The sequence below is a fragment of the Eretmochelys imbricata genome, chromosome 2 (assembly GCF_965152235.1).
Source record: "Eretmochelys imbricata isolate rEreImb1 chromosome 2, rEreImb1.hap1, whole genome shotgun sequence".
NCBI lineage: Eukaryota > Metazoa > Chordata > Testudines > Cheloniidae > Eretmochelys > Eretmochelys imbricata.
In genome coordinates, this window is record NC_135573.1 from 34,091,384 (window position 1) to 34,118,104 (window position 26,721).

General features: G+C 42.2%; 1 protein-coding gene across 2 annotated transcripts in view; it reads right to left on the reverse strand.

Moving 5' to 3' along the window:
• OXR1 (oxidation resistance 1) overlaps positions 1-26,721 on the reverse strand; it is a 404,602-nt gene that overhangs the window by 219,799 nt on the left and 158,082 nt on the right. For both annotated transcript variants that reach the window (XM_077809882.1, XM_077809881.1), the window contains exon 2: positions 25,607-25,806. In XM_077809882.1, the coding sequence (XP_077666008.1) occupies positions 25,607-25,806 (200 nt within the window). The remainder of the gene's footprint in view (positions 1-25,606; positions 25,807-26,721) is intronic.

Here is a 26,721-nt window from a genome sequence, read left to right on the forward strand (position 1 = left end):
ACATTTGGGCCTTCTGCACTGGGTGGAATTTCTCACAAATGTCAATAATTTGTTACAGGGTTTCTAGTTATTAATGTAAATTAGTGAGGTATTTGTATTGCCATTTACCAAGACATTTTGTTTCTGTGATTAGGAGAATCTGACATTTATCTATAATATTGCACATCATTGTAAAACTGAAGCATGAACTAGAAGCAGGGAAATGTTGTAATACACTGTAGTAGATAAGCTGCTAAGCATTGCTTTGTAATGTATCTGATGGTACAGTTGACATGATGAAAGCAAAGGGAATTATTTGCGATAAGATAATGGCAAAATGCTAACTATTCACTTTAACCCATGGGCAGTGACAGAATTTCAATTCTTCCACAAAAAGAACAAGGAGTACTTGTGGCACCTTAGAGACTAACAAATTTATTTGAGCAGAAGCTCATACAGCTCACTTCATCGGATGCATTCAGTGGAAAATACAGCGGGGAGATTTATATACATAGAGAACAGGAAACAATAGGTGTTACCATACACACTGTAACAAGAGAGTGAACACTTAAGGTGAGCTATTACCAGCAGGAGAGCTGGGGGGAGGGGCGGAACCTTTTTAAGTTTTTGTGTTGAAAAATTGCCAATTTTAGGTCTGTAATCGAGTGACCAAAGAGATTGAAGTGTTCTCCAACTGGTTTTTGAATGTTATAATTCTTGACGTCTGATTTGTGTCCATTTATTCTTTAACATAGAGACTGTCCAGTTTGACCTATGTACATGGCAGAGGGGCATTGCTGGCACATATCCCGTTGGTAGATGTGCAGGTGAACGAGCCTCTGATAGTGTGGCTGATGTGATTAGGCCCTATGATGGTGTCCCCTGAACAGATATGTGGGCACAGTTGGCAACAGACTTTGTTACAAGGATAGGTTCCTGGGTTAGTGGTTCTGTTGCGTGATGTGTGGTTGCTGGTAAGTATTTGCTTCAGGTTGGGGGGCTGTCTGTAAGCAAGGACTGGCCTGACTCCCAAGATATGTGAGAGTGATGGGTCGTCCTTCAGGATAGGTTGTAGATCCTTGATGATGTGTTGAAGAGGTTTTAGTTGGGGGCTGAAGGTGATGGCTAGTGGCGTTCTGTATTTTCTTTGTCGGGCCTGTCCTTTTTTTTTTGAAGTCATCAACTTCAAAAACAGGCTACAACAAGAGACTGCTGAATTGGAATTAATTTGCAAACTGGATACAATTAACTTAGGCTTGAATAGAGACTCGGAATGGATGGGTCATTACACAAAGTAAAACTATTTCCCCCTGTTTATTCCCACCCCTCCCCCGTTCCTCAGACATTCTTGTCAACTGCTGGAAATGGCCCACCTTGATTATCACTACAAAAGGTTTCCCCTCCCCCCTGCTCTCCTGCTTAATAGCTCACCTTAAGTGATCACTCTCTTGTTATAGTGTGTATGATAATACCCATTGTTTCATGTTCTATATGTATATAAATCTCCCCACTGTATTTTCCACTGAATGAATTATAGAATCATAGAATCATAAAATATCGGGGTTGGAAGGGACCTCAGGAGGTCATCTAGTCCAACCCCCTGCTCAAAGCAGGACCAATCCCCAATTAAATAATCCCAGCCAGGGCTTTGTCAAGCCTGATCTTAAAAACTTCTAAGGAAGGAGATTCTACCACCTCCCTAGGTAACACATTACAGTGTTTCACCACCCTCCTAGGGAAAAAGTTTTTCCTAATATCCAACCTAAATCTCCCCCACTGCAACTTGAGACCATTACTCCTTGTCCTGTCCTCTTCTACCACTGAGAATAATCTAGAACCATCCTCTCTGGAACCACCTCTCAGGTAGTTGAAAGCAGCTATCAAATCCCCCCTCATTCTTCTCTTCTGCAGACTAAACAATCCCAGTTCCCTCAGCCTCTCCTCATAAGTCATGTGTTCCAGACCCCTAATCATTTTTGTTGCCCTTCACTGGACTCTCTCCAATTTATCCACATCCTTCTTGTAGTGTGGGGCCCAAAACTGGATACAGTACTCCAGATGAGGCCTCACCAATGTCGAATAGAGGGGGACGATCATGTCCCTTGATCTGCTCGCTATGCCCTACTTATACATCCCAAAATGCCATTGGCCTTCTTGGCAACAAGGTACACTGCTGACTCATATCCAGCTTCTCATCCACTGAAACCCCTAGGTCCTTTTCTGCAGAACTGCTGCCTAGCCATTCGGTCCCTGATCTGTAGCTGTGCATTGGGTTCTTCCGTCCTAAGTGCAGAATCCTGCACTTATCCTTATTGAACCTCATCAGATTTCTTTTGGCCCAATCCTCCAATTTGTCTAGGTCCCTCTGTATCCTATCCCTGCCCTCCAGCGTATCTACCACTCCTCCCAGTTTAGTATCATCCGCAAATTTGCTGAGAGTGCAATCCACACCATCCTCCAGATCATTAATGAAGATATTGAACAAAACCGGCCCCAGGACCAACCCCTGGGGCACTCCACTTGACACCGGCTGCCAACTAGACATAGAGCCATTGATCACTACCCGTTGAGCCCGACAATCTAGTCAACTTTCTACCCACCTTATAGTGCATTCATCCAGCCCATACTTTTTTAACTTGCTGACAAGAATACTGTGGGAGACCGTGTCAAAAGCTTTGCTAAAGTCAAGAAACAATACATCCACTGCTTTCCCCTCATCCACAGAACCAGTAATCTCATCATAGAAGGCGATTAGATTAGTCAGGCATGACCTTCCCTTGGTGAATCCATCCTGACTGTTCTTGAGCACTTTCCTCTCATGTAAGTGCTTCAGGATTGATTCTTTGAGGTCCTGCTCCATGATTTTTCCGGGGACTGAGGTGAGGCTGACTGGCCTGTAGTTCCCAGGATCCTCCTTCTTCCCTTTTTTAAAGATTGGCACTACATTCGCCTTTCTCCAGTCCTCTGGGACTTCCCCCGTTCACCACGAGTTTTCAAAGATAATGGCCAATGGCTCTGCAATCACAGCCGCCAGTTCCTTTAGCACTCTCGGATGCAACTCGTCCGGCCCCATGGACTTGTGCATGTCCAGCTTTTCTAAATAGTCCCTAACCACCTCTTTCTCCACAGAGGGCTGGCCATCTATTCCCCATGTTGTGATGCCCAGCGCAGCAGTCTGGGAGCTGACCTTGTTAGTGAAGAAGAGGCAAAAAAAGCATTGAGTACATTAGCTTTTTCCACATCCTCTGTCACTAGGTTGTCTCCCTCATTCAGTAAGGGGCCCACACTTTCCTTGGCTTTCTTCTTGTTGCCAACATACCTGAAGAAACCCTTCTTGTTACTCTTGACATCTCTCGCTAGCTGCAGCTCCAGGTGCGATTTGGCCCTCCTGATTTCATTCCTACATGCCCGAACAATATTTTTATACTCTTTCCTGGTCATATGTCCAACCTTCCACTTCTTGTGAGCTTCTTTTTAATGTTTAAGATCCACTAGGATTTCACCATTAAGCCAAGCTGGTCGCCTGCCATATTTACTATTCTTTCGACACGTCGGGATGGTTTGTCCCTGTAACCTCAACAGGGATTCCTTGAAATTCAGCCAGCTCTCCTGGACTCCTTTCCCCTTCATGTTAGTCCCCCAGGGGATCCTACCCATCTGTTCCCTGAGGGAGTCGAAGTCTGCTTTCCTGAAGTCCAGGGTCCGTATCCTGCTGCTTACCTTTCTTCCCTGTGTCAGGATTCTGAACTCAACTAACTCATGATCACTCTCTCCCAGATTCCCATCCACTTTTGCTTCCCCCACCAATTCTTCCCGGTTTGTGAGCAGCAGGTCAAGAAAAGCTCCCCCCCTAGTTGGCTCCTCTAGCACTTGCACCAGGAAATTGTCCCCTATGCTTTCCAAAAACTTCCTGGATTGCCTATGCACCGGTATATTGCTCTCCCAGCAGATATCAGGAAAATTAAAGTCACCCATGAGAACCAGAGCGTGCGATCTAGTAGCTTCTGCGAGTTGCCGGAAGAAAGCCTCATCCACCTCATCCCCCTGGTCCGGTGGTCTCTAGCAGACTCCCACCACTACATCACTCTTGTTGCTCACACTTCTAAACTTAATCCAGACACACTCAGGTTTTTCTGTAGTTTTGTACCGGAGCTCTGAGCAGTCATACTGCTCCCTTACATAGAGTGCTACTCCCCCACCTTTTCTGCCCTCCCTGTGCTTCCTGAACAGTTTATAACCATCCATGACAGTACTCCAGTCATGTGAGTTATCCCACCAATTCTCTGTTATTCCAATCACGTCATAATTCCTTGACATCACCAGGACCTCCAGTTCTCCCTGCTTGTTTCCAAGGCTTTGTGCATTCATATATAAGCACTTGAGATAACCTGCTGATTGCCCCTCATTCTCAGTATGAGGCAGGAGCCCTCCCCTCACAGACATTCCTGCCTGTGCTTCCTCCCGGTATCCCGCTTTCCCACTTACCTCAGGGCTTTGGTCTCCTTCCCCAGGTGAACCTAGTTTAAAGCCCTCCTCACTAGGTTAGCCAGCCTGCTCGCAAAGATGCTCTTCCCTCTCTTCGTAAGATGGAGCCCGTCTCTGCCCAGCACTCCTCCTTCATGGAACACCATCCCATGGTCAAAGAATCCAAAGCCTTCTCTCCGACACCACCTGCGTAGCCATTAGTTGACTTACACGATTCGACGGTCCCTACCCAGGCCTTTTCCTTCCACGGGGAGGATGGACGAGAACACCACTTGCGCCTCAAACTCCTTTATCCTTCTTCCCAGAACCACGTAGTCCGCAGTGATCCACTCAAGGTCATTCTTGGCAGTATCATTGGTGCCCACGTGGAGAAGCAGGAAGGGGTAGCGATCCGAGGGCTTGATGAGTCTCGGCAGTCTCTCCGTCACATCGCGAATCTTAGCCCTTGGCAATCAGCAGACTTCTCGGTTTTCCCGGTCAGGGCGGCAGATAGATGACTCAGTCCTCCGGAGGAGAGAGTCCCCGACCACCACCACCCGCCTCCTTCTTTTGGGAGTGGTGGTCGTGGAACCCCCCATCTCAGGACAGTGCATCTCATGCCTTCCAACCAGCGGAGTCTCCTTCTGCTTTCTCCCCCCAGACATATCATCTGGTCCACTCTCCGCAATGAATGCATCCAATGAAGTGAGCTGTAGCTCACGAAAGCTTATGCTCAAATACATTTGTTAGTCTCTAAGGTGCCACAAGTACTCCTTTTCTTTTTACTAACCTACTGTAACTCTCCACCTTTCTTCCTTTATAATTGCTTCAATTACTCATTTGAAGCCCTTAACCCAGCAGATCACTGACACATGTCTTTAACTTTAAGCGTGGGAGTAGTCACAAAGACTTTACCAGGACTACTGATGTGCTTAAAGTTAAGCACATGCTTCAGTGCTTTGCTGGATAGGAGCCTAAGTGCCTGATTGAAGCCCACTGAAGTCAGTGCAGACTCCCATTAACTTCAAAGGGCTTATTATCAAGCTGTAAGAGAGACGCTGCCAAAGTGTCTGATCTGTCATTTGTAAACCTTTTAAAACAACATCCTGAATTTTTTTAAATCTCTGCTAGTATTTATTGTACTAACAATTATCAAAATATGCTCAAATGGTATCAGTATGGATATAAGTGTCATGTGCATAAATGATTATGGGATCAGGGTCTAAATGATCCACAAAGGCTCTAACAATGAGGGATCTGACCACACCTTGCAACTTGGATCATACGTGCAATTATTTTGTTTGAATGTGAAGAAAAAAAATTAAATTTTGCATCCAATCAATAAGTCTTAAAATAGCCTAATTTTTATAGAAATGATGCTTCAGGTTAGTCCTGTTTCTAAGAAAAGAAAGATTTGACATCTTGTAAAATACCCGAATCTTGCATACTAGCCAGTATACTATAATTTCTTCAAGTCTAATGATTATGGGGGTAATCCAGGGATCAGCAACCTTTGGCATGTGGCCCACCAGAGAATTCCGCTGGTGGGCCGGGATGGTTTGTTTACCTGCAGTGTCTGCATGTTCGGCCGATCGCAGCTCCCACTGGCCGCAGTTCGCCTTTCCAGGCCAGTGGGGGCTGCGGGAAGCAGCGGTGCAGGCCAAGGGATGTGCTGGCCGCTGCTTCCTGCAGCCCCCATTGGCCGGGAACAGTGAACCGTGGCCAGTGGGAGCTGTGATTGGCAGAACCTGCGGATGCTGCAGATAAACAAACCATCCCGGCCTGATAGCTGATTTCCCTGACGAGCTGCGTGCCAAAGGTTGCCGATCACTCACCTAATCCAAAAAGCTATTGAAGTTAATGCAAAGATGCCCATCAACTTCCATTAGCTTTGGATCAGGCCATACGAAAGATACACTCATCGAATCATGGAGCAGAAATGATACGACTTATGTGACCAATCACAACTATGCAAGGCTGGTCGAATTCTGAGTATCAACTACCAAATACAGCTAAATGTCCATAATTTTTTTTAAAATAGGGGAAAATACCAGGCGAAACTGAAAAATTACCCCATTTGTGGAAACTGAGAGGTCAGTGACCAGATGACAATCAGAATAAAAACGAGGCTCAGTTCTTTGAGTCAATTATTTGCTGTGAATTATTCAATCAGCTTTAAAAGAAGCTGAATCTTCCTGGGCAAGGCAAGTATGTTCTGAAACTTTATATGTTACTTCCCATGGAAATATGAGCTTATGTCACAGAAATCAAAATATTAACAAGGAACCAATAATACCTCCCTGCCTCCATTATTCAGTGACTTGTAGCATCTATTCAAATATGACGTGCATTTATGGCAGATTGCTTCAAGCAATGAATTCCATTTACATTTTAATTAAGACTCAATATTTATTAACAAACAAGAATGTAGTGAAAAGGGAAGTTATCTAAAAACCTTATTCATTTTGCATTACCTTTATCAGTTCTTCCTGGATACCTTGTGTTGTGATGGGCTCCTGTTTATTTAATTTTCTCTCGATGTACTGGAAAAATGCATAAAGAAGTGACTTTCCAATTATGCAAATATGTCTCCAGTATTAGCCGAATTGTTTAGAGTTACATATGTCCTCTTTTATTAATATTATAACTTTTCCCATTAACTTTATCATATTCCTAGAATCGCTTTACATAAGTCATTTCAGCTGGATCATTGTTGATGAAACAAGTCACCATCATTTAAAATGATGCTTGCAGATTATTTTGCACTCTAAATATCTAAAAATCTTAAATCAAGTCATTACAATTAATAACTAACACATGAATCTGTATGCCTATGGGAATTCTGTAAATAAAATACAACTGATTTACCTTCTCATCCGCACTAAAATCAGGAGTAATTCTAGTGACCTCAATGGGACAAAGCCACTGTCCCTTTGTGCTATAATAGCCCAAACATGACTCCAGCAGCTCCGGGGATTAGAGGACCCCAAAAAACAGTGCATACACATTTCCTCCCTCCACCTTCAGGCTTGGTTGTCTACTTTGGTTGGCTCCGCTATACCTGAGGATTGAGGTCAATGAAGTTACACCATTTTATACTAGTGTAACGGAGAGGAGGATTAGGCCCTATGTTTACAAGGTAAGTCGATCAATCCTACAATCAACTGTTCATTGAAGTCAATGGGGTTACTCATGATAGTAGGCACTACATTTGGGAATGTTATGGTAGGATGGCATTGTATGGCTGTGATGCATGACCAGAAAGGATTAAGCATCCTGCAGGATAAATGACTCAAATTCAACCCTTAAAAACATATGGGTAGATAATGTTTGTGTTTTTGTATATTTACATATATATTAATAGAGATCACCAATGTAATCAAACAGTCCCTGTCTATGTTGTATTCTGTTAATTCAGAGATCAGAAGAACATCTTAACATTTAAACGAACCGTAAACATAGGATGTCGCTGTATTCATCTCTCTTTGAAATGTATAGCAAATCATCTGCGAATGGTGGAAAAACAGGCATATGTGTGAATAATTACTGGTGATGCTTAGGAAATGAGTGTCTATTGTTCGCCTAGGGACTCCGATCTGTCAAAGGCCTGAAACTGTATAAAAAATGGCTTGGGTCCTGATCCTGTCATCTCAGATCTGCTTGAGGTTTCATGGAAGGAAAGCCTAAGCTATAAGGACCAAGATCCCAGTTCTGACTGGACCATCCTGAAGATAAACATTGGACTATAACCCATGAACTATTACAGAAAGAACTTTTTGTAACTACAAAGCTCACCATCTCTGCTATGTATCTGAAGCTCAAGAATTGAACTCATATCTGTATGTATTCTGATCTTTTAACCAATTCCTTCTCTCTTTTCTTTTTAAATAAATTTTAGTTTAGTAAATAAGAATTGGCTGTAAGTGTGTATTTGGGTAAGATCTGGAAAAGTCATTAACCTGGGAGGTAATATCTCCAATCCTTTAGAACTGGTAAACTTTTTTAATATGAGGAATAAGATTTTCATTAATCCTCATCTTAATTGACTTGGGTGTCTGGGCGGAGGCCTGAGGGTGGGTTACTTTAAGGGAACTGTGTTGTTGACTTCTGAGTAACCAGTGAGGTATAAAAGAAGCTGTTTTGTGCTGACTTGGTGAATCTAAGTATTGGAATATCCACCAGTTTTGGGGATTGTCTGCCCCATTCTTTGCAGTTCACCCTGAGTCATGTGACCCTACCCAGCAATATGTTTCGGGTGCCCAGGGCAGCCAGCAGAGAGGTAAATCACTGTGGGCAGGACTGGGGAAGACCCGGTGGGTGGCTCCTACCTTGCGCCAGGCTCAGCTGCTAGTCCCAGCTGGGCTGGGCAGGACGAGACTTCCTCTTCCCCTGCACGGCACCAGAGACTGTGTGAGACCCACCCCCAGATTTCTCTCCCAGCTGCAGGAAGCTCTAAAAACTTCCCCCTTCCCGCTTTCTCCACCCATCACTCCTCAGCTGCAGTGGGAGGGATCCATGTACAGGGAGCTGCTCCTCCATCCGCCCAACCACCATTCAGCCAGACCCTCCTCATAGCCAGACCCTCCCACTGAGCCTCACCCCCCTACACTCAGAACCCCCCATGAGCCTCACTCCCCCAACACCTGGACCACACTGACAAAACCACCCACACCCGGATCTCCACCCCACCGAGCCCCACTCCCTGAGCATCTGGACCCCCCATTGAGTCTCGCACACCCAGACCCCCCTGCTGAGCTCTATCCCCGCCCCCCATCTCTCCCTGCTGAGCCCTAACTACCTTCACCTGGACCCCCCTGCAGAGTCCCATTATCTCTTATATGGCACTTTTCATCAGGAGATCTCAAAGCATTTTTATGAAGTAGATCAGTATCATATTCCTCATCTTACTGCTGGTGAAATTGAGAAACAGAGATGTGAAGTGATTTGCCTCTGACTACCCAGCCAGCCTGTGGCAGAACCAGAACACAAGTCTTATGAGTCCCAGTACAGCACAGGAAAAAAAGGAATAATTATGTTTATATATACAATATTTGAAATTATTTCTGTCTATATAGTAACAAATAACTAGTCAACAACTCTCCTGAAATTCTGTAATTGTTCTTGAATTACAGAAATGTTCTTTAACAAAATGACGCAGTTGGTGACAAATTTTTATAGGAACGTGGAGTAGAAGCAAGAACTAGAAGTAGACTGGCTGCAACAAAATGGTTTTATTCATAGATTTATAAGGTCAGAAGGGACCACTATGATCATATAATCTGATCTCCTGCATAACACAGGCCATGTAGTTTCACCAGGTGGTTCCTGAATGATGCCCATGAAGTCTGGACGCAGTAGAGCCTATCTTTTAGAAAGACATCCAATCAATCATGATTTAAAGACTTCAAGGGATGGAGAATCCACTGCAATCCTAGTTGTTCCAAAGGTTAATTACCCTGACTTGAAAATTTGCACCTTATTTCTAATCTGAATTTGTCTAGTTTCAGTTTACATCCATTGAATCCTGTTAGGCCTTTGTCTACTATATTAAAGAGCCCTCTACTAACAGAAACTTTCTTCCTTTGTAGGTACTTATAGCCTAATTCAGCAGACTCCCATAGGAGAATAATGAAAAATTAAACTTATTTGAAATCACAGCAAAAAGAACCCTTTGCAGTAATATGTTTCTCTGCTGCTTCTATCTTGCTGTTACAGAGATAGCAGCTTTTTGTTCTGTGGCAATGAAAGAAACCAAACGCACCTTTGTAAAAGGAATGAGAAAAAGCCTTCTTCAACTGATGCTGGAGAGAACATCTTCCATCTCCATGTGCCAAACTTGGAAACCAGTGCAGGACATATTCCCATCATGAAAGATGACTCCTCAAAGCATTCTTGCCAGGGGGAAACTCTGCAACATTAGCCCTCCTATTCCACTCCTCTCCCTATATCCCATTGCAAACTCTTCCTCTTTTTTTCCTTCTCACAATATCTACCTTAATCTTTGTACGCATTCCTTCTGGAGGGAGGCTACTATCATTCACAACCCTTAAACAAAAAGATCACATGTAAAAAAAAAGCCAAATTGTTTTTAACTCTTGCTTGGTTTGGTTACCAGTATATTTTTATGTTTTCTGTACTCAGCAAAAACCTTGTAAACAAGATGTTAGGTTAATTTTTTGAATTGGTCATGTTTTTCTCTTCTGTTTGATAGGCTTAGAAATCTGTGTATTTTCTGTTTAAAAGACTAATCAAAATGGTTTTACACACGCCAGCCACAAGGTAGGTACACACTGTAATGTTTTTGATGCTGTACAGTGTCAAACTGTAGAGGCTATTACATCACACGGATCATCACAGGACCAAATTCAGCCCTCGAGGAAGCAGGCGCAACACCAGTGAGATCAACAAGAGCTGTGCCTGCTTACATCAAAACTGAATTTGGCCTATAAATTTAATTGCATCTTACTAGCTTCAAAGCTACTAGGACGATGTGTAACTTTTTCATCAGCTAATTCCTATATGATGTCCTGGTGGCTTCTGGTGCATGAAGAGATATTAACTTTAACACTCATTTTTGAATGTCCTAGCCAGTGTATAATCAATCTCATATGTTTCATTCAGTCAGAAATAATTTGTTCTCACAGATACCATATATAGTGTACTCTTTAGAAAAGAAAAGAAAAGAAAAGAAAAGAAAAGAAAAGAAAAGAAAAGAAAAGAAAAGAAATATTAGGCTTCCAGAAGTGTGCATTTCAAAATTACTGCATACAGGACCCATTTTCTACCTCGGGCTTTCTTTGTCTGGAGCAGGATTCTCTGTGACTAGGTTTCAGAAAATTCTTGCCTATCAGGAGCTTGGCAATAATATAAGCAAACAAATGAACCACCAATCTCAGTATTGTTTAAATGAAAAGGGAAAAAAACATTATTTAAGATGTTGGTAGATCACAAAAGCTTTTAATTACATACTCAAGCAGTCACATATGTTCATACGCCATAAGAAAACACATTGCTAATGCAGCCTTGTCACCTTAAAACAACTCACACAGCAAATCATTCTTGCTCACATTTTTCTTGGCATCAAGAAAAGATGTGCATTTTATCTTATGCAAATTAAAAATGATAAGAGACAATCTCTCAGGCATACCAACTACAACTGGACTCATGGTGTGCTGCTGTTGCTAGATAGTTTGTCATTTGGCCAATTAGTATCTAAATTTACAAAAAGGCATCGTTCTGAAGTGCTGAATATTTTATGTCTGTAAAGTCTTTATATATGCAGATGTGCATACTAACGCACCAAAATCAACAATGACTGTGAAATGTTACAGTAATTCTATGCTGAAATCCAACTTTCTCATGCCCTAGCACAAAAAACAAGGCTCGGCAACAATCCTCTGCATTTCTACAGGATCCTAGAAAGGGAGATAGAAAGACAAGCTAAATATCTGATAAATAAAATGGTTTTATCCCAAAGTGCCATCAGGTTTTTGTTTCATTTCCGGGTCAGCTCATCAAGCAGTTCCTTATGGATCTCGACAATATGATGGTGTCGCAGGCTATGCACACCCCATCCCTCTTTCGGGACAGGGCTGTGATACCACCGCTGTTACCGTGTCACCGACTGCCTTTAGGATGAAAGCGTCCAGAGTCACTTCCAGCAGCCCTTGCATTCAGGGCAGTGCGGCGTAGTGGCCAGAGTCAGTTACAGCAGCCCTTATGTTCAGGGCAGCGTGACCCAGTGGCCCAAGTTAATGCTGGCAGCAATGTCACAGCCCCTAGGCGTGGAGCAGTGAGGTCCAATGGCCAGTGTCAATACAACAGCCTTTGGGTACAGGGCAGTGCGACCCAATGACCAGAGTCAATATCGCAGCCCCTAGATGCGGAGCAGTGAGGCCCAACGGCCGGTATCCAGGGAGGCGGCCGCCAGGGGGTGGCGGCAAGGCCTGGACCCACCCGACTCCACTGGGCCTTGACCCAGGGCCCTGACAGTGGCGGAATGGTCAGCAGGGACTCCTGCCGAAACATGCTGACCTCTCTCGGGAGGAAGGTACCACTCGCACACCCTCCCTGGGTCATTTCCTACCACATTTTCAGGCGTTGTAGTCCTTTGAGCATTGGAGTTCCTGGGCTCCTCAGCATGGGTAATTCCCTGCGGTGCCATCGGCTGCAACCCTGCAGTCTGGCTCTCAGGGTCTCCTGTTCCCGCAGGCAAAGGCTGTGATGACTCTTCAGCTAGAGCCTTTGCCCAAGGTCCTTCCCCTCCAGCGCTCAGCCCAGAATGAGCTGGGCTGCTCCCTTTTATACTGAGGTAGTAGTTGATGCATGCCCAGCACAGTCTGAGGGGTGGGGCTTCTGCCACACACAGTGTGGGGTTAACCCCATCTTGTCCAGTGTGGGGTATGTACACCCCATCACAGATGGGAAACCATGAAGTATGACAAAGCAAGAAACAAAGATCCAGCATCCCAGGGCAGGTTGCTTTGCAGCTTGGGCTGAATGAAGATGGCTGTAAGCTATCGTTGTGCTCCTGAATTCTGGTTTGGTGCTTAGGAGCAGTGTAATGCATCCCCAGTTTATGCTGAGCTGCATGCAACAGCCCACAAGCAGTCATTCTGGAAACTGGAGGAAGGTCAGAGTGCAATGACATTTGGCCAGTCATCCCTTTCTTTTGCCACATCCCACAACATTGGGGGCTGTATGTGTTCACAAATTCTATCTTGTAAGGAATAAGATACGTTGGCATCATCTGAATGAATACGTCAGCCTGAGAGACACAGCATAAACCACACTCCAAACTGCTGCAATAACTCCCACTTCCTGCAGCTGTTTGAGGTACAATCCTTTTCAAAACTTGTATTTTTAGCCTTGTACATTTGTGTGTGGATGACACACCACTTTTGTTTTAAAACAGGCAAATAGACAAGAGACATTTTCCTAATTTTGCATGCGCTATTGTTAATCTGATAGCACAGCCACCACAGCTCCCATTTCAAAAACAGAAATGATTACCCAGATAGAAGAAATAGCTTTCTCTTGTGCTTCTAATAAGTCTTCTATGAACAGTGCAGACAAGAATTTTGAAATAATCCATCTGTTAAAATGGGACATATAATGAACAAGTAAAAAGGCCTCCAAATATCCTATGTTTAAAGATACCACCAATTTTTCACACCAGTTTATTTACGGTCTCTAACTGTACCAGTTATCAAGGCATCTGGGTGCCGCACATTTGATTTCAAAATAAATCAAATATGAGTTACCAAAATGGGTGGCTCTGTATGATCATATTTTCCTTTGGGTGGTTAATAAATTAACTGCTTTTATATTTAGCTGAGCCTTACACCGTACCTGGAAGATTGTGAAATTTAGGCTCTTATGACATGTCAGGGAAAGCAATTTCCAGTAATGAGAGCTCTTAGTTGAGAACAGCCCTCTGCCAGTCCTGAACAATTCACTTCCAGGAGCTGACAGCACCAGTGCGCCATTGGCTTGGCCTATCTTTATTTTATAGATTAGAGACATGTCTACAATGAAAGCTGAGTGTGTGATTCCCAGTTCAAGGAGACATTCTCACACGAGGTCTCACTGAGCTAGTGCTCCAAAAATAGAACGTAGCCACAGGACAGGCTAGCCACCCTGAGTACATGGCCATCAGAGTCCAGTCAATCACTCTGTGATTGTGTAAATCACCAGAGAGGAGAGTGACATTAACTAGTGTGAAATGCTAATCTCCAACAGAAGCTGTTATGTCCAGACCAACAGAAAAGGTCCATTGACTCTAGCTGAACTATTGTGAGATGTTAATGAGAACAAAAGGCAGTTGTTCTGCCCACCCCTCTATGAAGATGCGTCATGCAAGTGGATTCCTCCTGTCAGCTGAGTTTGCATCTCAGCTCAGAGGAAGGGGATAAAAACCCCTAACAAGAAGGAACTGGATCTCTGTGGTGCTTGAACTCTGGGAGGCAAGGTTTGCTAGCCATAAGCTAGAGACCCCAGCTGCTTAGCCTGGATTAGCTCCAAAGGACATATAGAGATTGCTTATTATAGAAGCTTCTATGACCTTTTGAAACATAAGACTGTAACTCATTTATGTGTGTATGTTTACCTGATTTAACCTTGTAAATAGTTATCTTGTTTCCTTTTCTATAAAATGAATCTTTAGATAGTTTATTATAGAATTGGCTACAAGAACTGTCTTTGGTGAGAGCTCTAAGGTGCAATTGACCTGGGGTAAGTAATCGGTCCTTTCGGACTGGTGGTAACCTGAATATTGCTGTGATTCTTGGGGTAAGGGACCATCTATCACAAAGGTATGCTCACTTTGGGCGGCAAATTAGATCAGCATACCCAAGGGGACTGTCTGTGACTACATGTTAAGGCTGTTATAGTGCCTGAAGAGTTTACACTTGATAATTGGTTGGTGAAATTTAAGAATAGGATTCACAACCAAACTGGGATTTGTACCCTGGCTCTTAACAGGCTGACCTGAGGCTGGTACTCATGTTCTTGAGTCATTGCAGGTGGCATTATGCTAATATTCAAAGGAAAATAAATAAATAAATAACAGTATCACTTATTTCCTTGGAAGAGAGTCCCCTCATTTTCTATAGGAGGCAAGAAATCAATATTGCTGTGCATGTATTAGCAACAACCACCATAGATGGTTGGTGAAAATATTCTTTGGAAGTGGAAGCGGGCTTGAGCAAGGGCATAGCCATGGGTGGGCTCTGGCCCACCAGTTTACATCCACCCAAATCTGAGCACCAGGCCCAGTGCTTAAAGTGAGGAAGGTTGCAGTCCCCAATTTTTTTTTTTTTTAAGGTTGAGCTGGGTCACTGAGAGGTGCAGTCTTTTAATAAAGCTGCTGCTGCCTCATGCTACTGCACTCAGCTCTGCCTCCCAATCAACACAGGTCTGCAACTCCACCCCATGTCACACGCAGTTCCAGTTACTGCCTCCCCATTGGCTCTTTGTTTAGGAGCTGAGAACCAAACATCCAATGGAGAGGCAGTAACTGGAGCTGGGTGTGAGGGTGGGTGGAGTCAGAGCCTGTGTTGATGAGGCACAGGACTGGGAACAGAACTGGCTAGCAATACCACTCATTGCCCCAACCACCTCTCCTTCACACACATGACCTGATTCTGGTTACTGCCTTTCCATTGGCTCCCAACTCTCCCAGCCAATCTGAATTGTGCCCAGAACCCTCTCACCCTCCTGCCATGGGCAGGCTGGGGTGCACCTCTGCCCACGGGGAGGCAGTAACCAGAATTGGGTGCGGGTGGCAAAATGGTGGAGCCCCTTCCCTGCCGGCATGATGTCCACTCCAGGCCAAATTTGAGAGCCATTGTGACCTGGCACACTAGTTCTTGCTGCTCCCATGTTGCAGGGAGCCTGGAACTGTGAGAAGGATCCCATGAGCCAGGTCAGACATCCATACAGTTAAAAAAATACCAACAAAAATCAAAACTAAGATGTTCTGAAAGAGGATATGTTCAGATGAAAGGATATGAATGAATGCCATTCCCCCATCTGATATAAAACATTTCAATTCCCAGCTGATTTCTACATACATTGAATATAAAGCATATCTCTAATGGATCTCAGCAATCTGGGACAAAAGAAGGGAAGTGTCTTCTCCTGCCAGTGGTTCTAACTTTTACATTCTAAAACAAATGGAAAAAAACAAAGCTATGTAAACGGAGGTGGGCTCACCTTAACTAATTCTGTGATCTGAATAGCTAATAAAAATCCCCATGAAAAGTGAAGCAGTACCGAGAATTTTCTACAGCTACTGTTGCTATGGAAACCACTTTCCTTATTACCCATGTGTTGCACACATCTCTTTCACTTTACTTATCACTCACATAGGTAATGAAGTGCCTGGAAAACAGAGCGTCCTCCCCCCCTCCCCTCTCCTTCCCCAAAATTCTCTGAAACTGCACTCAAAAGAAAACAGTTTGAATGGCACTATACAACACATCTAGTAATACGTGAGAATAATAAACAGTTAGTGTGCATGTTAGATAAGTTAATTCACAGACAAAATGTGTGAAAACTTAAAGAACAAAAGACTTTGTCAATCTTCTAAAAGTGGAATAGCACATATCTTCAACTTCCAAATGATGAGGAGAATCTTTCGGAGGCACCCTTGGAGAGAAGAGAATAGTTCTGCCACACAAATCCTCAGCAATAAACATAGCAACTTATTTTTATTTTATTTTTAAATAACTTATATTTATATCCAAATCCCTTTAAGAATATCCAGAAATAAAGAATCTACAATAGGGAGAACTTACTGAGGTGCCAGCAAAGAACCTGCAACAGGGAGAATTTCATGAAACGCTGGCTAACATTTGAAATTTACATATTTTCCAGAAAGCACCCAAGATCGCTTCTCATTCATTAGTGGTTGATAGCAACCAGGGGACATGGATTCCACTAGGTTTTGAATTTGATTTCCTGTGCCACTAGACCTGCAGCAACAGGAATGTTTTTCAGTATTGAAACACTGATATGTTGGGTCCTGTGGTCCTTTAAAGTTTGACTGGGAAATAGTAAAAGGTCCCACACTTATAACCTAAGGATCTCACACAGCGGCACTTAGACATTGCTGATCTTGTTCAGGGATGACAAAAGTTAGCATGAGAATTCTGAATAACATGTAAGTATAAAAAGCACACAGCACTAATATGCTATATCTTAATTGGGGATCGGTCCTGCTTTGAGCAGGGGGTTGGACTAGATGACTTCCTGAGGTCCCTTCCAACCCTGATATTCTATGATTCTATGAATGTGGTTGCCCTAGCTTTAGTTTTGATAGCATTTCGGTACCTCCAGGCATAGGATTACAGCATGTATTGATTTCCTTACAATAAGGAAATGACAAACTTAACTTATCTGCTCTGTTTAAAAACAAAACTAATTTTCAAAGGAGACAATCCTATAGGAAAGTAAACAGAAGCAATACTTGGACTGATTCAGCTATAACTGACATGGATTTCATCATCTATTTCAGATACTTATATATCAGTATAACTCCCTCCTATTTCAATGGAGTTATTCCAGATTTACAAGAGTATAAAGTGTAATCAATATTAGTTCTGTCGGTAAAAGCAGTTCAAATCTGTGAGTGAATGCTCAGTATGTTCCCAATTATATTTAGCTCACCCTTGATTAATAATGACATGAGCTGGCACATATAAATTACCCACTTTTTATAAAATGTTATCTCAGTGTGGTCCACAAAATCTTTTCTGTTAAAGTGTCTTCTTCATTATTAATGATAATGGTGATAATAAATCAAGATGTTACTTACATTTATGGTCCCATTAGATTCTCTGAAAGATGCATTTCATTATCGCAGCACAGATGTTCTGAATGAACCTGCTAAAATTCAAATGACTGCCTGGTGAAATGTTATTTTTGTCATAATTTGTATTTACCATATGAAATTTCCTTTGGGCAGGCTACAGGAAATAGTTTCTTGCAGTGATGTAGTTCTGCTGTGGTGGCTAATTGTGTGCTACATTTTGAAACATAATTCATTTAATCTGTATTTATTTATAGCTGGTTGGCCCAATTACTCCATTACTCTCCTATATTGCTTTTACACTGGTGTAACTTCATTGTTTTCAATGGATAGTAAAGCCATACTCTGGATTTGCACCCATGTAAATAGTGATAGTGATGAGGCTCATCTTAAAGGAAATTAATTCAAAATATTTATTTTAACATAACAAAACAACAACAACAACATTTTTTTCCATTTACTTGAGAGGAACAGGGGCTGGAAAAGAAACATGTTTTTCTTTCCTTTTTTGGCAAATGGGATATAAAGTAAATTTGAAAAATGAGCCACCAGAGCTTTATGATTATAGGAGCTTAGCCTCCTACGTTTCCTGAAATTGCTTTTTGGAGAAGATTAAGAAAGAAAGGACAGAGCATTGGAAATAAAAAGTGTGTGTGTTTGTGTGTGTGTGTGCTTGTCTGTTACTCTGAAACCTGTATTAGAAAAGGTGTACTGGCAAACCCTCCTAGTGGAGATGCAGTTTATACTGGCAAAACAGGGCTTTACACTAGTTCTCTGATCAAAATAAGCTATATTGGCAAAACACTTTTTTGCCAGTATAACTGCATTCATACTATGGCTTTCGCCAGTATAAAAATGCAAAAACAAAACAAAACAAAAAAAAAACAACACCCATAAGTGACATTACTAGAACAGCAAAAGTTTCTAGGATAAACCATGCCTCAGTTTACGTTGCCAGATTCCTAAATCATACATTTGTATTTTATTTATCATTTTATTCTGTAATTTCTATTTCATCAGTGTCAATGCTGCCCTCTTTTTATGTTAATAACAGGTAGCAACAGCCATCACAATAGAAGAAAACAAAGCCTTTTACACCATAAAAAAAAATCTAACAAATATAGCAAACACGCTGTTACACAACTCTAACACACAGCACCACTGTACATGTCACGTTACTCTCCATGGCCTAGACGAGGAACCTAAACTTAGGCACTATTTTTCAAAAGTGATGAGCCACCAGCTCCTGCCTCTGACCTCAAGTAGAGCTGTTCACTGCTAAGCACTTTTGCAAGTCAGGCCCCTTAGTTTGGTGCTTAAATATGGAATTAGAAGCCTAATTTAAGTTCCTACTTTTTGAGAATCTTGGCTGATGTTTCTAGAACTCTCCAGAGACCTGACGCAGCTTTGTTTCTTTATGCAGGTCCCACGCAGCTTCTTCACACAATCTGACTACTAAAGGTGCAAGAGCCTTTTTTTTGTCTACAGAGTCTGCCACACAGAACAGCTCACCCCACCTCACTGAAGCTTCATCTTGTTTGTCATCTCATCTGAAAACATTGCTTTTCTCCCTTGCCCTTCTTTTCTCTCTCTCTCTCTGCTATTTTTCCTCTAGACTGTGTATTCATTAAGCCTGGAAAGCATTATGAAATACAGTTTGTAGGAAAGATGAAACACAAAATAAATCTGTCTTGCGTTGTACTGAAAGTGATGAAGCCTCTAAAGTGGCATCAGTGCTGATGAAATAGTGAATTCTAAAAATTCTTCAAATTAAAGGGATGTGTTCTCCACAACTCATATGCTTAACTTTTTCAGTTCTGCTCAGCACATATCAGGGGAGAGACTATATACCCCTTATTATCAAGATTTTTTAAAGTTCAGATTTAAAAACACAACCGGTTAGACAACTCATGTTTGTACACAGTATCTGGGAGCACAACATGCACAGTAGCAGTGACTTCCCATGCAAAGCAGGTGTATGCAAAAGTACACACATATAAGCAGTTGTGTATGTGAAGTAGCATTAGCTTTATAGTGACATTAAATTAGGAAGATAATGCAAATACCAAAGAGGACAGGGAAATAAAACAAGTTACCAACAGCTGAGAACTTAACAACATGGGCAAGAAATAAAAACTTGACATTCATGATGGAAGAAACGAAAGTTAAAACATCCAAGAAAAATGTTCCTCGATATGGGAGGAACAAACTGCCCTAACAGCAGAAAAGAACTCTATTTCTCCAACAGTCATGCAAATCTGATTGAACAAATGGCACAAATTGAAAAGGCCCACAAGCACGGGCAAATGTTTGAGAGCACTATTTCAGCACTATATGACAGCACTTTCCCCTCAACGGCCCCATTTCTCTCACTCTTCTTGTCTTTTGTTTCGGTTAGTAAAGAGTTGTCAGGATGTGCTGAGAGTCTTCAGACCCTGTTCAGATATTATAGCTGTCATACTTCATCCCAAGCTCAGGCAAATCTGTCAGTTTTCCTTTTGCACTCTAGTAAAATGTGAAGTGATTAGATAGAGATCTATTACTGATGACTGGGAGGCCCATTTTAAATTAGTAAGATTTGTGCTTTGTCTGAATATTGAGGGTGATGTTAGTTAAGTTTAGATTATGTGGAATGTTCAGAACAGCCACTGTGTAACCCGGACATAACACAGTGTGGCTCCTTTGTAGGCAATGACTCTTGTACAATGCTTTATGAATCTGCTACTGCCTCTGATCTAACGGACTTGTTGCTTTAGCTTGAGCAGTAGAGGTTTATGATCCTTAGGTGTTCATGTAGTCCTACTGCTTATTCCTCACTTGTAGTCATGAGCCCATATCTCAATTAATTCCCTTGGGAAGGACTGTAATGTGACAGCTGAAGTAAGCAGTTAATAATTGATATTGTACTATGACATAATTCTATGTTTGTTAATAAAAAAAAGAGCCAAGAATAACACAAAACAAATGGTTACATGAGACACCGAGAAACTTTTAAAATGAATGTTTTTAAAAGTTTTTCACAAGATGTTAGTGTCTCTTTACATAAGTGGTTTTTCATAAAACAATACTAACAAGAGATGTTACCAAATGCTTTGCATTTTGATGATACTGTTAGTGTTACTCTCTGTCATCTGTCACACTCTCTTAAGGAATTGAAGGGTCAGAGTAAGGCATTTTTGTACCTCCTTTGGCAAACAATTATGTTTTCCCTGTATATTGCCTTCGGAACTGGATGGTGTTTCATAACACTGAGTTACTGTGCTCCCTCTGTTGGCTTTGTGACTACGGAACACAACCAAAACATGTCTCCAATCCTACAGCCATCCTTATGCAGTGGCTTTCAGGAGTTTGGCCTACGCTAGAAACTGAAGGATTTGGCTCTATGTTCTATATAAACAGTGATAACTTTGTTTCCTTTTTAAAAAAATTTAGCATCAAAGTGATCTTTTTAGTTAGACAGAATACAGAGCAATTCCCAGAGCAATCATTTTAACAAGTTTAAATTTGGGACCTAAAATATATAACAATGTCAACTTTAATTCTTACTCTGGTTCACCCAGCATGAACTTGTTTGAGTAACCTGTTAATCATCAGATAAATATTGACCTTTAACCATTGGTTTAAGATTAACATAGTGCAATAAAAAAAACAACAGAAAGAAGTAAATCTGGCTGAGAGAATCAGAGACACTCAGACACTGTTGTAATGCAATTTCTTAATCTATTTATCATGGTAATAATTAGCCTGTGTTGCTCCATCTCAGGCACTGATTGCTGCTGGCAGAGAACGCTGTGCAAACAAGGTCAAAACAAGGTAAAATTTCTGTGTAAATCTGTTGCTGACCCAATTAAATTAATGTGCTAGTTTTTAGTTACTTTATATCCACCTGTAAACACAACAGAACTGAAATTTGAGAGTGTCTATACTGCAATTAGACATCCACAGCTGGCCCATGCCAGCTGACTCAGGCTCTGGCTAAGAGGCTGTTTAATTGCAGTGTACATGTTTGGGCTCAGGCTGCAGCCTGAGCTCTCGGACCCTGTGAGTTGGGAGGGTCCCAGAGCTCTGGCTGTAGGCAAAGCTGGAACATCCACGCCACAATTAAACAGCTCCTTAGTCCAAGCCCCGTGAGCCTTAGTCAGCTGGCATGGGCCAGCCACATGTGTCTAGTGCAGCGTAGACATACCCTGATATTTTTCTATCTATGACACTCTGTCCACTCCTGCTGTGGCATTAAATTCATCTTCAGGAAGTCACAAACAACTGTCAGAATTAACTCCAATTATAGTGATCTAGAAAATCTTTCTAGACAAATACGTCAAAACAAAAAAAGCCCCCAAATAATAACAGACATTCTGAATGAACAGGAACTTATAGGCCAGACTCAAAGTAAACTGAAGTTGATGGGAGTTGGGTCCACAATGCAGCTTTGAGTTAGCTTCTGCAGCTCACAATTACTCGTAAAACTTGCATGCTATTAGACAGCTTGCTTAATTCTAATCCTTCGCTGATTTATGTGAAGGGTTTTCCAGAACAGAACGATTTTCTGGTAAAACACCGTTAACCCTTTTTACTGAAATGGACTACCTTGGTTGTATGTGGATTTACCTTGTTTCTTTTTCATTTCTAGTAAAGTAATTTTGGTTAGCTCTTGCAGAGTTACAGAAAGCTACAGTAATGGGCATGTGTTTAAGATGGAAGAAAGAGTTTAGGCTTACTTAAGATTTTGTTTAAAATGCTGGACAAGTTACAATAAAATATATATGATTTATAGCTCTCTTTTCTTCTTTCAGATTTGCACTGCTCCTAGTTTCCACTAAGCAGTGAAAAAATCCTTCCTTGGACTTCCCTGCTTTGGAAAGCCTTCTCTTCTCTATTTTTATAAGTAGATCTAAGTCTGTGAAACGCAGGCTCTTATCTTTACCTCAACAATTCTTCAAGTCTAGAGGCCATATACCTTCCGACTTTTCTTAGTTACTGCCTAGTTTCTTCAAATATGAGTAACATGTACGTTTTCAGAGAAAATTAACTATACAGAAAGTTTGGAATGGTATTATCATGCCATTTTTGAGCTAGGAGGAAACCAAGGAAGGTTAGACAAAAGTAAAAAAAATTCAAATTAGGGTAATTGTTTGTGATGATCTATAACTAAGGCTAAGATTTTGTCATGGTTATTTTTAGTAAAAGTCATGGACAGGTCATGGGCAATAAACAAAACTTCACGGAAGCTGTGACTTGTCTGTGACTTTTGCTGCTGCAGCTCCATGGTTTTCCCTGCCACCGTGGTGGTTGGGAGCTGTGGGGTTCCCCCTCTGCCCAGGGTAGCTGGAAGCTGCAGGAGGGGTGGGAGGAGCTGCAAAGAGAAAACAAGACACCCCCACCCACTTGCCCAAGGCTGTTGTCCATCCCTGGAACCCTGAGGAGGGCCCCCTCAGGATTCTGTCAACTGTCACTGGAACCTGCCAGGGCCCCGCTGGCTGCCAGCTCAAGTCCCGCAGTCCCAGGAGCTGAAGCAAAGAATGTTATGGAGGTCTCTGGAAGTCACAGATTCCGTGACATGGAAGCTAGCTGCAACCTTAAGTATGGAGAAGTGGTAGCTTCTCCATAATAAAAGTTGCCCTTTAAGCTGCTCCAGATGTACTGTGCTACTTTTGATCACCTGCCGTCTCATCATGTAACCTTATTTCAATGCATTATTCAGTACCTCCATATGTACTACAAATTCAGCAGGATGTTCTTTCAGATTTCCATGGCTGTGTGTCTGCTGGATGAAATTAACATTTCTCTTCAGAATTTGAGCAAATATATTAAGTATAACAAAACCTCACTCACTCCCACCCAGTAGAACCTCCCTAACGGATGGGAGACCTACTGCAAATTAGTGACATTTTTTTGCTATAACTAGTGTTGACATCTCATTCCCTGCTGGCCAGTCAGGCAAGACCATGTCACTCACTCACTCTAGCCTTGGCAAACAACTACTTGCATTTCTGTTACTACTACTGAGAGGAAACTGTGCCAGACAGTAGTGCTCTGCTCTGCTGGAGTCATGGCGGGGCGGGGTGTGTGAAATGGAACAAACCACCAGTTTCAGAAGAGGCTGCTAGATTCAAGCAGTGAAGGGAGGACTGCACTAGATTAGATTTCTGAGCTACTGTCTTCACCGGCTGCACTGTCCTTCAGCCACACTGCTGTGAGTGAGATGCCATCCCCACTGTCAGCTCTGTCCCTGGCTGCTCCTCTGTGACTGTGTTGCGCCTTTTCTGGCTGTTTTGGCGAGCATCAGCTTTTCATCAGAATGTTTATGCACTGAGTTTCTCAGAACTCTCCCTCCTGGGATCCAATCCTGTTCCCATTAAAGTCATTGACAAGATGCCTGTTGGTTTATTATTTATTTATTTGCATTATATTAGCATCTAAGAGCCCTGATCAGGAATCAGTACCTCACTGTGCTAGGCACTGTGTGCTCTACAACATAACTGAAGCACAAATATAGGACATTAACTGTATGTGCCACTGTGGCTTGTTGCTTATGTAAGAGCTCATAGGTGGAAGTCAGAAATCACAATATCTGCTGAAGTTTCTTTAAATTCTGTACATGTAAGAGGGCTTTACATTAAAGCAACTATTTTTTATTAAATATAATAATAGAATCAAAGGACTGGAAGGGACCGCAAGGTATCATCTAGTCCAGTCCCCTGCATTCATGGCAGGACTAAGTATTATCTAGACCATTCCTGACAGGTGTTTGTCTAACTTGCTCTTAAAAATCTCCAATGATGGAGATTCCACAACCTCCCTAGGCAATTTATTCCAGTGCGGAAACACAGCAGTTCCGTGCCTTGCTCTCTACTCTCCAGCCCACAGAAGTCTCTGTGTGAACTCCGTGCAGTTAAGGCTCTGCAGGTTGGGTGAAATCCCCCCCAGCCTTCTACATAAGGATGAATTTTTCTTGTTTGAGGACAAGTGTGTGGTGAATTTGTCCGTGGAGAGGAGGCAGGGCAGTTGAGGGAGCCGAGCAAGAAAGCAGCCTATATCTACTTCATGCTCCTTTTGGAACTGGACAGAGTGCCGATTGGGAATTCCATCTGGGATCCACATAAGTTCTGGAAGCACAGACTCCCTTCCATGACTTCCACCTCCTCAAAAAGGCTGATGGTGAAGAGATGTCAGTTCCTATGCCATCCTCATATCCTGACCCCAGGTTGGGAGTGGAGGGTTTCCTTACTCACTAACTATCATGTACTTAACTTGCATACACAACACTTTACTCAGATTTCACCTAAAGTACTTCAGACCACTACAAGTCCTTAGGAGATAAATGCTGCAATATGAGGTGATGCTGAAGTCGAACAGCTTAACCTGAAAGAATGGAGTGTGGGTGTTGAGCTGAAGAGCGAGGTTTTGAAATAGTAAAAACAGAAATAAATGCTGAAGGAAAGGATGCTTGGAAACAACACTAGACACATTTTTTAAAAAGTCAGAAGTCAAATTTACCCTTGGTAGTTTATACTGCCTGCAAACTATAATCACGGAGTCTCCTGTTTGACATTATTTTTAAAACTTGAGTCTTAGGCCTAGTCACAGTGAAACAAAAACAAATAAAATTAATAAAAACAAGTGGAATGCTTCTGTCACTTGAAAAGTGACATTAACACCACTGAATTTCTCTGCAAAAGAAAACTCTTTAATGTTAGCAACAGATAAGACTATAGCCCCCAGTGATCAATAAGGAAGTCAGCAACTCTGTTCCATCCAGCTAAAGAACACCTGATTGACTGACCAGCAATGTGGGGATGCCTTCCACATACTAATTGAAACATTTGAACTAAATGATGGCTTTAAGCTCACCAATGGTACAGTATCTCCTCAGCTCACTCCTCCGTGGATTGCGCCTTTGCGAATTTGTGGTGTTGTTCTGCTCCTCTTCAGAAGTAGCTGTGTTAGTGACAGGTATCAATTTACTGGCTTGTGGGGCCTCTTGTGCTTCTGCTGCCAGAGGGTTGTATCCTGGTGCAGTAACATCTACAGACTGGGACTTTTTCTTTAACCTATAGGCAAAGAAAACGTGCTATTAATACTTGTTTTATAGCTACAATATTGAACTGCTTTTACTTTACAAAGAATAGTGATGCAATAAATCAACAATTTATTTATATTACAGTAGTGCCGAGAGGCACCAACTGTGATCAGACTTTCTTTGTGGTAAATAAGTAGTGAGAGATTGTAAACTCTTTGGGGAAGGAATGATCTAAACAGACCAGTCAGATAAGAGATGGGAGGAAGGAAGTATTATTGCCAGAAATGGGGGAACTGAGGCACAGAGAAACTAATTTGTTCATGGTTGCACAGGAAATCAAAGAAATGTAGGACTGAGAAGGATCTCAATAGGTCATCTAGTCCAGTCCTCTGCACTGAAGCAGAATTAAGTATTTATCTAGACCACCCCTAACAGGTGTTTGTCTAACCTGTTTTTAAAAACTTCCAATCACAGATTTCACAATTTTCTTAGGTAATTTGTTCCAGTGCTTAACTACCCTTACAGTTGGAAGTTTTTCCTAATCTCCGGGGATCCTAGAAATCCATTTGCCACAGAAAAACGTGGAATTTTCATTTTTACAGAGAATCTTTAGTTTTTACATTTTGTGAAAAATTAAAAGCATATACAGTAGAACCTCATTTATCCATCTCTCCATATTAATCGAACTGGGGCTGATAGCTGTCAGTCCAGCACGGTGCTGCTCCAGCTTCAACGGAAGCCTGAGCCCTGTCACCTAGGGATGACAGCATGAGCCCCGTCGCCAGTCGCCAGGGCTGAAGCTATTTGCCTATTCTCTGGATTATCCAAATTTTAGATTATCTAATCTGGCCCGGTCCCAATTAGACTGGATAAATGGGGCTCCATTGTGTATTGTGGCTAGGGAAACTAAAGTTCAGCATTTCATTTTAATCCCAGAAAAACACAG